Source organism: Abramis brama (assembly GCF_963993115.1).
Source record: "Abramis brama genome assembly, chromosome: 17".
Taxonomy (NCBI): Eukaryota; Metazoa; Chordata; class Actinopteri; order Cypriniformes; family Leuciscidae; genus Abramis; species Abramis brama.
The window spans coordinates 31,103,142-31,116,731 of NC_139979.1; the positions used below are offsets into that span (position 1 = coordinate 31,103,142).

Below are 13,590 nucleotides of genomic sequence, written 5' to 3' on the forward strand. Positions count from 1 at the left end.
AGTGTGGATTCAGGGAGCGGCGGGGGAGACTCATTTACCGCGAGCAGCGCGAGCGTTGCGGGACGCTGAGATGACGAGCCCCGAGAATAACTCAACAAACGCGGCGAAAACACGTTTATAGGTTTGTAGATCTACTGTGCCCTTTTTAACATATCAAGACCTTTAATAACAAATCGGTATTGTTTTGGACAGGAATCGCTCGCAGGATTGGGCACTACTTTTGGTGGAACTCATGAAAAGAAGAGAAACATATTTGGAACTTGAAGAAACGTGCGGTTTTGATGCACATGAACTAAACACATCTCATCTCTTTTGCTTTGTACTGGAACTGAGGAGGTAAGGAAGCTCATCCTGAATGAAAGAACAAAGAAAAATGTGAGACTTTACGTTCAACGGTCGTTTGAGAAGCGCGTTCGCGTTCCTTTCATCTCTGTGGAGAGAATTGCTTTCACGCAGTTTGATTTATATCGCTTCAAAATGTCCGATGTTGGATTATTGCGTTTGCTTCAACTTCAGGGGAAACAAAAGAATATGTGTAACCTGACTCTCTGTGTTTTACTCATCCTGACGTGTTCCTGCTCATCTTTATCTTTATCTTTATGTCCTGCCCATTGCTCGTGCGAAAGCACAGTGGTGAACTGTGTTAGCCAAAACTTGAGCTCCATCCCACAACCCCTTCCAGAAAACATCACCACACTTAACCTCAGTGGAAACAATATAAGGATTCTGAACAATGAATCTTTCCCCAAGCCTTTGGAGCATTTAACACACCTTTATGTGTCTGGAAGCCAAATGGAGCAATTGGACTCTATGGTGTTTAAAAACTTGCCAAGTCTGCGTTTACTAGACCTCAGCAACAACAGGATTTCAGAGTTTAACGATGGGGCTTTACCTCAAGACAACAAGATTGAGTTTTTAAACCTCAGCAAATCCTTATACAATCACTCCTACATGGGTGTGTTTGCAAATCTTTTCAAACGCAGCCTATCTAAAGTTTCCCATCTTGATTTGTCCAGTAATGACCTGGTGTTCCTTCCGGAGGGCATATTCACAGATTTGTCAGACTTAACTGTTTTAGATTTGAGGAACAACACCCTCGTTTCATTCGGGAATGATACATTTGTGAATCCTGCACTTAAAGAGTTGGACTTAAGAGACAACGCGTTAAAAGTCCTGTCAAACGTGACCCTGGCAGAGCTCAGTTTGATCCCTGATTTGCAAGTCAGTCTCTCAGGAAACCCCTGGCGCTGTGATTGCGACATCGAGGACATGCTGATTTGGTTAGAGAGACATGACTTTGTGGTGGACAAGTTAAACTTGACCTGTTCTTACCCAAAAGAACTGAAAAATGCACCACTTTTACATCTAGAACAACCACATATCCCGTGCTGGAGCAACAATGGAGATGTGGATCGTGCTCTGGAGCCCTCATATGTGTTTTTGGGGATGGTTCTTGCCCTCATTGGGGTCATTTTCCTCGTGGTCCTTTACCTTAACAGGAAAGGGATCAAGAAGTGGATTTACAATATCCGAGACGCGTGCAGAGATCATATGGAGGGATACCATTACAGATACGAGATCAACTCAGACCCACGGCTAGCCAACCTCAGCCTCAACTCCGATGTGTGACGAGACATTCTTGGGAAACTGGCTTGCACAACTGGCACGCAATGATCTGACTCTAGCTTTGCATGAATACATATATAACTGTAGAGGTTTGCTGTGACATGCATTCTTTTCTGTCGGATAGGACAGTAACTGGATTCTGCAAGGATCAACCCTGTTACGCTCGCCTTCAGCTCAATCATATATGCTGGTGTGTTGCTATAATGTTGTCCAGTGATGCATGAATCAAGAACATTTACAATTCATATTTCCCTTTTTTATACAATGGATGGGACTGTGGATGGGTTTGTCTTTTCTGATGAAATATGAAATTCTGATTACAGAGTAACCGGCAAAATGTCTGAACAAACTGTAATTGTTTAATGTTATTTTTATAGCTTAATTCATTTATTCTGCAAAAAAAAAAAAAAAAATACTGCCATGCATGTATTTAAGTATTTTTTCATTGATGTAAAATCATGGCAATATCCACTTTTTTATGATGAGTTATTTGGTTTTATATTTACATTTGTTGACTGGACATAGATCAACTTTTTTCTCGGGATGCCCTGTTGAATTAAAGGTCTTGCACTGATCTTTTTTCTCCAGTCCAGTGATTTTTAGGTTTAGAAAGGTGCGTAAAGCTAATAACACTTCATAACCACTACTTGATTACATTATCTGGTAAATTGATTATAGGTCTATCACATATACCCAGTTTCACATTGAAGACTGTTTTAAAGTATTTGCAAAACTGTTTATTATCCTTCAGGCCGTGAGGATAGACCACAGTAAAACAGGACCTTACATCTATTCAAGGTGCTGAAGCTGAAGAGATTTGCATAACAATCAAAAACATCTGTTTGTGAGAGGCCTGCGGATCCTCGCATTATATTAAAATGACAAACATTATTGCAACGGTATTACCGTCATTCATGCAACGGTAATCATGCCTGATCATTTCCAGAAACAGAACTAATAACCAGCATTTATTAGCTTGTTATTTGTGATGTTTATGCTTGTGAAGCACTGCACATGAATTAGCATGACATTAAAATGGACTTCTTAATGCACATACCCTGGTCTTGTTGGGCATGTTATTTTTGAAAAATTATTATTATTTTTGTCATTTTTATCAGTGTAATCATTTTGCCATCTCTGATACACAATTTTTATTCAGTCGACATCAGAAAACTATGAAGCCCCTTAGGGCTGTTTTTGTAACAAAAAAACAACAACATTATATATATATATATATATATATATATATATATATATATATATATATATATATATGAAGAGTTCAGATGCAAAAGCCTCTAAGTGCCATCTGAAATTTTCTTCTAGAATGATCATTTTTATAAAGCTTGTATATTTAAGTTAAGTAATTTCACTTAAATGACAATATGTAATTTGCATTGCCATTTAAGTGAAATTATTGAACTTAAACATACGAGCTTGATAAAAAATGATCATTCTTGAAGAAAATTTCAGATGGCACTTAGAGGCTTTTGCATCTGAACTCATATATATATATATATATATATATATATATATATATATATAAAAAATGAGATAGGATGCATCAAACATGTATATATATATATATATATATATATATATATATATATATATATATATATATATATGTTTGATGCATCCTATCTCATTTTTTTACCGTCACCTTGTCCCTCCCCTCGAAACCACCTCATTCCAATCTTTTAAACAATGTAAAAGTCAGGATTCAATTAATTTCTGATGGAAAAAAAAAAAATCTTATTTAATTAGTTGCATTTGCTAATATGTTGGACTACACAATTAAAAACAGCATTGCACATTGACTTGAGACACAAGCTATGTTGGAATCATTGGCTTTTCTGTCCATAACATGCAGGCAGTGGTTTGATATTCAACAATATGAAAATATGCTAAAGTATGTGACGCATTAATGTTTGAAGTACAAAAATACAACTGAAACTATGTAAACAGAACTAGCCTATAATGTGACAGATGGTGTGATTTCAGTGTATAACACTGGTAGCAGAACCTGAGCTGTGTGCCATATGAGCTACTTGTGTGGTCCACACAAACAACAGCAGAAATATACATTTTATTCCCATTCATCATTTTACCCAAACAATTCTCTGCTCTCACTTATCTTTGAATGATGGGGCGAGAAAATTCATTGTGATGTAGCTTGTGTTCAATAACATGAAATATTTATTAACAAAGTCCTTGTTTTGTCTAGTTTTATATTGATTCGAATTGTAACCATATTCCTGATTTGGATGTCGTGACATGAACTCTGATCAGGTCCATGAAGTTAACCGTCCAATACACATTTAGCATTCAAGGAATGCAGTGTATCAGTATGTGTGTTAACTGGCAATTGCACCATTGACCTTGGCATTGCAATTGCCATTTGATCTATGCAGGCAAACATCTTCCAGAGTAAGGTAAAGTTCATCTCTTTCAATGCCACATTTGAAAATAACTCCACTTGAAAGTACTTGCATAGTATGTTTGTGGCCTAGCGTAGCATTAATGACACTACCATACAACTTTCCAGCTGTTTGATGGATTGTTGACATCGTTTGTCTGAGCAAGAGCTTGATGGCTGCATCAAATGTGTCTCTTTGTGTTCAGTGTAATCTGGCAGCCGATGACACTCCAAGGATTCGTCTCTCTTTCCCCGGAGGAAAGGGCTTGGTCGCCCCTCTCCAGGGAAGGAACAGGTGCTTGCTATCTCACGTTTCCACGGTGACAATCTCGAACTTATGAACTCTCTGTGCGGCAGGTGACTCTCGGCAGACTTTTAATAACGAGTTTGAGTTACGTAGCTCAGACATGCTTGGTAGAGCAGGCGTAATTTGGATGGAGCCATAAAAGCTGGTGTACAAGAGAACCTTTCACTGCTTTCACTTTGCTATCCTCTTAATAACCCCTAGTAACTAGACTCCAAATAGATGAAAGTAGCATGGCATATATCAGCATTATTCCCCCTACTTTGTCTTTTGACACTGTAGTAGAATCTGCTTCTCTTCCCATCACTCCCAGCTGCTTTTGTCCTCACTGTGCTGTAATCTGTTTTCCAATCGATGCGCTTAATGTCCGTTTAGTTTGAATGTTTAACCAGGAATACATAGCCTACAGCACTTGATTCACATTCCCTTTTATTTTTCCATTCTAGGGCTTGCCTAGGCTCGCAAAGCGGGGACATGGCACAGAGTCTGGCCCATAGTGCAGCTTATTCATGCCCACTGGAAGAGGACGTCATCTGACTGATATGTAAAGTCTGGACCTATCAAAATACCCACTTTTTTGGGCTTGGCCACTTGAGTTCACGTGACCGGAAGTAAGGCTGCGCTTAAAAGCATTGCTAAGTTATGAAACGCATGCTGTTGCTGATGTAGAAAAGTTCATGCATTCACGCCTTCAAGACTAGATTACTGTAATGCATTACTGGTGGGATGTCCTGTAGGCTCCATAAACAAAATGCAGCTGTTAAACTCCTTGACACAAAATTTGAGCATATTACCCAAATTTTATCGTCACTTCATTAGCTACCTGCTTTGTTCTGAAGAATGATGTTGTTTTGGTTGTTTGCTGATATTTTATTGATCCTTTACAGGAAATTACATTGTCATGGCAGTTTCAACACACTCACACACGCACACAAAATCACAGCACCACACATAACAAACAAGTCATTTCTGGCTCTGTAATGATCTGCAACATAAAAATGAAAAAGAAATATATATAAAAATTAATGAGAAATGAGCTCTAACGTACTAAGATAAGAATGTCCAAATGATGTTATCATAGCACATTAAACTATCTGATAGCCGCCGAGAGAAAGGACTTCCTGCTGCGCTCAGACTTGCACTTTGGTGCGATCAGTGCGTGACTGAAGGTGCTGTTGGTAATCACCTGAGGGCCTGGAGTGGATGTGAGGAATCGTTCATTATTGATCTCCGCTTAGAGAGTATTCTTCGCTCCGCCACCTGCTGGACCGTGTTGAATTTAGTCCCTACAACAGAGACAGTCTTCTTAATCAGTTTGTTGATTCGGTTTCTATCTCCTGTACGGGCACACGGGCACACTCTCCCCAGCACACCACAGCACTGGCCACCACTGTCTGCTAGACGTTAGGGATGGGCATTTTCTTGCACTTAAATGCATTTCATGAATAAAGTGACTCCAGGCATCACTACAGTGCGTTTCAAATCCAGTTTCACTTTATTTCGCCGGTCTGGAAGGCGTGCTGTCTAATGCTAACCAATCAGACCTCAGGAACCACTCCAAATGCTGCAATAACCAATCAGAAAAAATGAGAAATGTATTTTTTAAAGTTAGGGCGATCATCGTTTTCATGATCGATCGTCACTGTCACGAACGAGCGAGTACTCGAGTACTCTTACCCATCCCTAGTAGATGTTGCATAGTAGGGGACGACAGATGTTGAATGACCTCAGCCTCTGTAAGAAATGAAGTCGGCTTTGACCCTTCTTGTACACCGTCTCCATGTGGCTCTTCCAGTCCAGCTTGTTGTCGAGCTGCACACCAAAGTGTGCTCACTGTGGCTGGAGACCATCTCCACCTCGGTGCCCTGGATGGTGATCGGAATTGATTGTCCTCCTCCTCCTAATATCCACAACCATCTCCTTAGTTTTTGAGATGTTAAGGTGGAGATGGTTGTGTGTTGCTCCAGACCATAAAGTCCTTAAAGAGCATCTTGCAGGTTAGAAGACCCAACAAGTCAATGTATAGAAAAATAATGTAGGAACTAGATTTTCTTTAAAAAAAAAAATTATAAATGCGCTACAGTGGCTTCTGGAGTCGTTTTTGTGAGAAAATTTTACTTCCGCATCTGAAAATGGGCGTGACGGGCGTGACGTAGCACGAGGGAGAGCGGTCGATTCAAACAACAGGGAAAAGTGGATCGCAATGACATTTCGGACGCTTGAGGAAATTGTTGACGGACCACAGCCATACAATTATGAGCCTGCTAGGCTGCCAAGAGAGCAGGGACAGGCCTGGATTAATGTTAGACAGAACATATTGGAACTTACAATAACAGAAACTAAGCTTTGATCAGGCGTTTGTCATGCTCATTAATATCCGCCCAGACTAACGTTAGGTGATATAACTTAGCGGTTTCTCATCGAGAGACAGAGATATTTATTCCGGATACATTTTTTGTTCCATAGGTGCTTGTGTTGGAAATGCGAGGCAATGTTTACAGCTGAGGAAAGTCAGTGTTGCAGGGAAGTGGATGCATACTGGGCCTTAGTGGAAAATGCCAAACTTCCATGGTTGCAGTTAGTGTTACTACAGTAAAGACATGGTGAATGTTGCTGATCTGTGGACACTGGATAGTTCGTTCATTCATTGCATGTTCATGTTTATTCCTGGTTTCCACGTCAGCGTTGTTTGATCCGTTAAAAATGGAGAAATGTGAATATTTCTCACTAGATCTTGCAGCGATGTTATTACTAATGTGGCGAATTCAAATGCTTTATTTACTGGATCTCGCAGTTACAGTGTTGCTTGATCAGGCTCGCGCTGCACTGGTCCAAACTGATAAACGGTCCACACAAACACAATAACGAGTAGCTCAGTTTCGTTCCGCTTACATTGCGTTTGCCAGTTGATGTTGTGCTCGCGCCTACATCCGGCGGGAGAACCCGAAGATGCGTGCACTGAAGGAACCGCACCAGCTCTGAGTCTCACCCGGTTCTTACTTCGGTATCCCATGCTGAACTCCATCATATCGCCGGGACGATAATCCTCCGATCTGAAGTGAACGCTACACACGACCGCGTTTTCCGAAGCCGACGCGGAAGAGAAATCCCGTCTCTTCACCTGCACAAACCCAGGCACGAAAGATAGCACCGTCCTTTTTCTTGTTAGGAAACCGGTGTACTCGATGTCCTGACAGGCTGGAGTTTTTGCAAGCTCCACAAACACATAAATTTACCATGACGATGATAAATTGAAATACAAAAACTAGTGAAAACACACTGACTCACGACCGCTCTTACTGAATACCAACCTATTCTGCACTGAGCTGCGGCAGAGCACAGCACACGTCTCCCTCGTGTGACGTAAAATGACGCGATGTTGAAAAAAAGCGGTTTGTACGAGCAGTCAACTTTATCTACTAAATTGGTGTCCTTATGTCGTTTTAAAAAATTTTAAATCCTGCATTATCTTTTCATATGGTATTTTCATACACGGTTATATATTCATTTAGATTTTTTTTTACCTGCAAGATGCTCTTTAATTGTTTTCCTGTACTCCTCCTCACCTCCCTTAATTACTGATGAATAGATTATAAAATACTATGAAGCACTTAGTAAGTCTAGCTTCTCACTGTTTGATCTTCTATCATGCCATAATCTGGCACACTCATTACGGTTGCAAAACCTCTGTGGATCTTCTCTGAAATAACCTGCCTAGAAATGTTTGTTACCCACTCTCTGTAACGATGCATGCAGGGAAGCTGAAGACAGAAGACTCAGGTTCTCACAAAACACTAATAAGTTTAATTCATACTCAAAAAGCAAGCAAACAGGCAGTGCAAACACATCTAAACATAACAGAGTGTGAAGGCAAGGGTGAGGCTTAAATGACAAACTGAAACGAGCTAATAAATGACACACAGCTGAAACCAATGAACTAATAATGACGGAAACCATGGAAACTGAACAAAGGAACATGAACAAAACAGGGAAACAGATCAAAAACAAACATAACCCTGACACTCTCACAGTTTATAGCGTAGACTAATGACTAGTATAGATTTAATAATATCATTCTAGCCTTTACTGACCACTGCCTGCGTCTTTAACTTTAAAGACGTTAAATTAATAATTTCCTTTGCATGTTTTGAGGGTTTTTGTTCTTTTCTTCATAGTTGCATTTGCTGTGTTTACTAGAGGTAGTAGTTGACATGTAGTTGAAAAGTTATAATTATTTTATTACTTATGATTACTACTTAGTTCGTATAATTATTAGAATGTCTAAAATCGAAATAAAGTGTAATCAGGGATTATTATTTAAGCTGCTTTGAAAATATATTGTGAAAAGCTTAAAAAAAATTTCATTGATTTGTCTCAAATGCATATTAGCATATATACTGACATACTCATAGAGCATCACTAGACCTAATTCTAGATCCCATGTCGCTAATTATGACATTAAGGGAAAAGCTCCTCCTGCTTAATGTGGAGTTATGATGCATTTTACAGTGCCAGTTCATCCCTCCCTGCTGAGTTTAATTAAATGACCATTACAATAAATGAATACAAATACGTGTCGACAGCCATGCCATTCTATTGAGGCAAGATTCCTGGGCTCCACAGGGATAACAGGAGAACAAAATGAGACATGTGCCTGCAGAAAGGAATGAATGGCCTTCATTTATTCTGGTGAAACACTGTTCTCAACCCTTAAAATAATATCTTGAAGTTTCCAGGAAAGGTCAGCCATTACTGTGAACAGAGGAGAACTGAAATTCCAATCTGAATGGGTTTGGGTCATAATTGGAAGGCATACTTACTTTTTCAGTCAAAGTGAGTGGTATGTCGTTACCATTTCCACTTTCTAGCCTTTTATACCTGCAGAAAATAAAGTCAGAGGACCTATTACCACTTAAAGATACTGTATGTATGTTTTTTTTTTTTTTTTTTTTTTACTGTACTAAAGGATAAAAATACCATACACTGAAAAAAATTATTCATTGAATTTAATAATTGTTTTTATGGTAAGTGGTTGCACACAATTGATTTTAGCTACATTTAAACAAATGCATTAAGTTGAACTAAAATTGATTAAGTTCAACTTAATGCATTTGTTTAAATGTAGTTAAAATCAATTGTGTGATCAATCAAGACAGTTTCAATCAATCAAAAGAATCAATAATTTTTTTTTTATTAAATTCAACAAATAATTTTTTTCAGTGTATGTTTGCAGATATTTAGGAAACATGTTAAGTTCACATACACGTTTCTCCAAAAACAATACTACAGCCAGATATTTTACTTCGATATGTGCGTTCTGTGTCGGGTTGTCTGTTTTTGTCAACGCTATCTCACGACCAATTCGTACGAGTGAGTAAAAGGTGGCTAATTCCTACGATTTGTCTAAACCCTGATAGGTAGGTTTAGGGGTGGGGTCAAGTGTAGGTCATTCGTACGAATTCATACGAATTGGGCAACTCGTAAAATATGTAAGATTTAGCAAAAATTTTATGAATTTGTACGAGTGAGAATTGCAGTGAGATCAGGTTGGGTCTGTGTGATCCCGCCCACTGCCAATTTACCCAATAGTATTTCGACACGCCAGTTGGCGAAAAACGCAACATCAAACTGGGCCACAGATCACAGATCACAGATTCTACCTGACCTTTTTTAAAAAGCCTCTGCATCCATCTAAAAATCTCTAGGAATGGGAGTATATTAAAACACGGCCAAATCAACTCATCAACTTACGTAAGTCCCTGTGCCTTCCTTTGTCAATTGTGGGGACGGGGTAAACAACCCTCAAATATTTTTGAATTTGGACTGCAGTACCCATTTCAACCGATAGCTGTCAATATTCCATAATGCACCTTTAAATATGTGTTTGGCTGCAAGTTAAAAATAAGGAGATATGGAGAGAAAACATTGAAATTGTGTTGCTCTAAATGTTGAAAATGTGTTATTTTATGGTAGCCTAGAAATCTAGACGCACCCTAGCGGCAGCAAAATGTATTTTGCAGCCAGGGTAGTCTAGCAACTCTCCATTGACTTTCGAGCTGCAAAAACCTAAATTGGGTCAGGCCAATCACGTCGTGTATAGAGTAGGCGGGGCGGGCTTAACATAATGACGACAGAGTTGCGACGGTTCCCTGCTACTTGAAAACAAAGAATGTTGGCTGCTGCTAGAGAACTGTCTTTCGAATCGGCTTTGGCCGCGACTCTGGAGGACTTGGAGTTAAGTTTTTCTTTGAGAAAAGAGCAAAGAACGGATTTGTGTCCTTAAATGCTTGTTTTTTGGGGTCGACAGATTATAAAAACTTATTTCTGGGTTTTTTAGCATTGTAAACACAGCAGCTTTTGCCCTCAAAGATGGCGTCTCCGGGGAGGTCACGTGACATTAATTGGCCTGTGGGAACTATGTATAAGCAGAGCTGAACTGTTGGCACAAGCCCAGCCCAGCTCATCGCACAAGAGCCCTCAACCCACTTTCAAGTACTGTGCTGATAGCGACATGCTGCAGCCACATTTCTGGGGGACGTCATGTTATGGTATTTAAGATTTCTATTTTTAATTGATCTCGATTACAAGATGCCTACATGTTAACCTTTAAAGTGTAGTTGTGCAGTGCATAAAGTTTCAGGGAGAAACAGTTTCCTTTGGAGGTGCATTCATACACAAACGCTACTGGATATCTTTAAGTATTATAAAGTATTATAACGGAAACAGCTATAATCGAACTGCAGTCTTTATCTGTCTTTCTAAATAGTCACTTTAACACAAATCATTTATCAATATGGATGTGAGCGATGGCTACATCAAATCTCACGTCAGGTTTCAGCTCATGTATGCAAGCTTTTGAGTTAGCGTGATTGCCTGCAGCATAGTAAATCTGGAGAGTTGTAATGAGCATTTTGTTAATTTAGATTGTTTTCCTGACCGGCAACCAACGCTTGTTTATCCGTTAAACAACAATACTAGAATGTCAAATGAAAATTAAATTCAATTAGAATAGAGGTGTCTGTGACCCATTAAAAAAAAAAACACAAAAACATTTTATTTAAACAACATGCTCCACAAACAAGTTCACAGAAACTGAGAAGGCAGAAAGTGCATTGTTTTCTTTATCTCTTTATATTATTAAATCTAACTGATCATGCAAGCGCCTCACACGTGCACACACAACATACCAGTTCTACCTTTGCTAACTTGACATTTCAGCGAGTTTATCATCAAACCAAATAGTCCAGTCATTTTATGAAAAAAGGTTGAACAAATTGCAACAGAAGCAAACTCAACTGATTTTGTATCCTCAATATGTCCTGAGTAAGGAAAAAAAGTCCCGAAGAATCCCGGGGGAAAGTTTAGAAAAAGACCCAAATATATCCTATTCATACGCCTATTCATTATTTTTCTTACGTGAATAGGGTAAAAATTTTAACCTTTAGATATCACCATGAAAATTACTGAGTTGATTACTTACATCAAGACAAACAAAAATGTATTACAAGTTTTTTGAAATTGTTTGTTAACATGGACAAACGGTGCATAATCTAATGACGTATGTGCCAATTTGCATAAATACCACAACAGATCTAAACATTGGGTCTAGCCAGGTGAAAATGTCTTGTTGAATCTTGTTGACAAATAACAGTAAAATACTTAATGTTAAGGTCTGAATGGAACCCATTTAGGCTACCCATGAACATTAATAAATAGAGGCAGGAAGAAGAACTTTAGAAACCAGCCTTTCAAGGTTGAAGGTTCAAGGTTGACCCCCATTTTGGCTTAAAATGACTGGACTAAAAATGCAGTTAACTAAACATAAATGTTACACTGCTCAAATTAAAAGGTAATTGTACAGGTTGCCCAACCAAACACATATTTTGGATGAATCACACAACAAGTCTATATTTGGGGAATATTTTGCTAACTTTGCTTTTGTCCAGTGTATGCGGTAGAATACTTTAAATTGAATAATTGTATGTCTATTGTGGCTATTATATTAATCAGCTCCATATTGGATTCTAGCAATCAAGGGATTAGTGCTTTCAGTTTAAACACATTGTAAGGGTTCTGCCAGTAGTGGGCGCTCGTGCAACGTAAACAATGACGTACATCCGAGTGAACGAGACATTGGGAAGTTTGCGAGGGAAGGGCATAAACAATTGGACGTGAATTTTTAGGGCATGACGATTTAAATGACGATTTAAATGATTTTTTTGAGCCGCCACATTTATCAACGTACAATCATTCAAGTTTCAAGTTAAATTATTTATATAGCACCATTAAAACAGCAACAGCTGACCAATGTGTTTTACAACATCAGATAAAATAAATAAAAGGCAAAGGGAAAAAAAAATTATTGATGAGAATTCTTTCAAATTTCTGAAAGAGAAAAAAAATCAAAAGACAATTAAATCAAATTTAAACATCATAAAAAAGAAAGAAAAAGGAAGTAAAACAATAAAATTCCCAAATAAAATCAGGGACAAAGTAGGCTATAACAAAAAATGGAAAATCAAAATGACCAACAAAAGTCAAATGTAAAAATGTATCATCAAGGGACATTAAAAGCAATAGAAAAATTTGTTTTAAGTAAAGATTCAAAAATCTGTAATGTAGGTGCAGACCTGATGTTAGCTGGCAAACTGTCCCAGAGATCATTCATACAATGGGATTGGCAACATACAAATGTTTCATGAATCACACGTGAACCCGTCGTAAGATGATTTCTGTGTTCGAATCTGCGCTTTTTACGTTAATTTGATAAATGAGGCCCATTGCATCACCCTCTTTTTGAGTAAACTCTAGTTTGAATAATGTGTATATGTACTGGATGAAGCTTCATTTTCTCTGTCTGTCCTACTTCGAAAAAAACAGACTGATGTGATTTCAGATAGACTAAAATGTTTACAGCTCAGAACTCGGAAGACTGGTGGAAATATTTTGCATGAGTCATATGGACTAATTAAAGTAAATATGGTCTCTTTGGAGTTTGACAATAAATTAGCATCCACTGTCTTTTATGAAAAAGAGCAGCTTGCGCATTCTGACTTGAAAAGAACATAATTTGCTATTGCAACAACATGAGGCAGAGTAAATATTAATTTTGGGGAAACCGTCTTTTTAATTAGTAAATGGGAAGTGAATACACAGCATCTTTACAGCCAGGGGGTATCTTTTTTAAGTTTGACATGGATCAGATAGTGTGACTAAGCATGGGTTTGTTCTCTGCTATATA

The 13,590-nt window shown here is 38.4% G+C and overlaps 1 protein-coding gene across 1 annotated transcript; it reads left to right on the top strand.

Moving 5' to 3' along the window:
- Positions 1-2,201, top strand: tpbg (trophoblast glycoprotein). Its single transcript, XM_084089221.1, has 2 exons — positions 1-121; positions 193-2,201. The coding sequence occupies exon 2, from the start codon at positions 478-480 to the stop codon at positions 1,627-1,629; it is 1,152 nt and encodes a 383-aa protein (XP_083945347.1). The 5' UTR covers positions 1-121; positions 193-477; the 3' UTR covers positions 1,630-2,201.
- Positions 2,202-13,590: the final 11,389 nt, after the last annotated feature.

Excerpts from the sequence above, each read along its gene's own strand:
- tpbg (XM_084089221.1), top strand. The coding sequence starts at position 478 with ATGTCCGATGTTGGATTATTGCGTTTGCTTCAACTTCAGGGGAAACAA.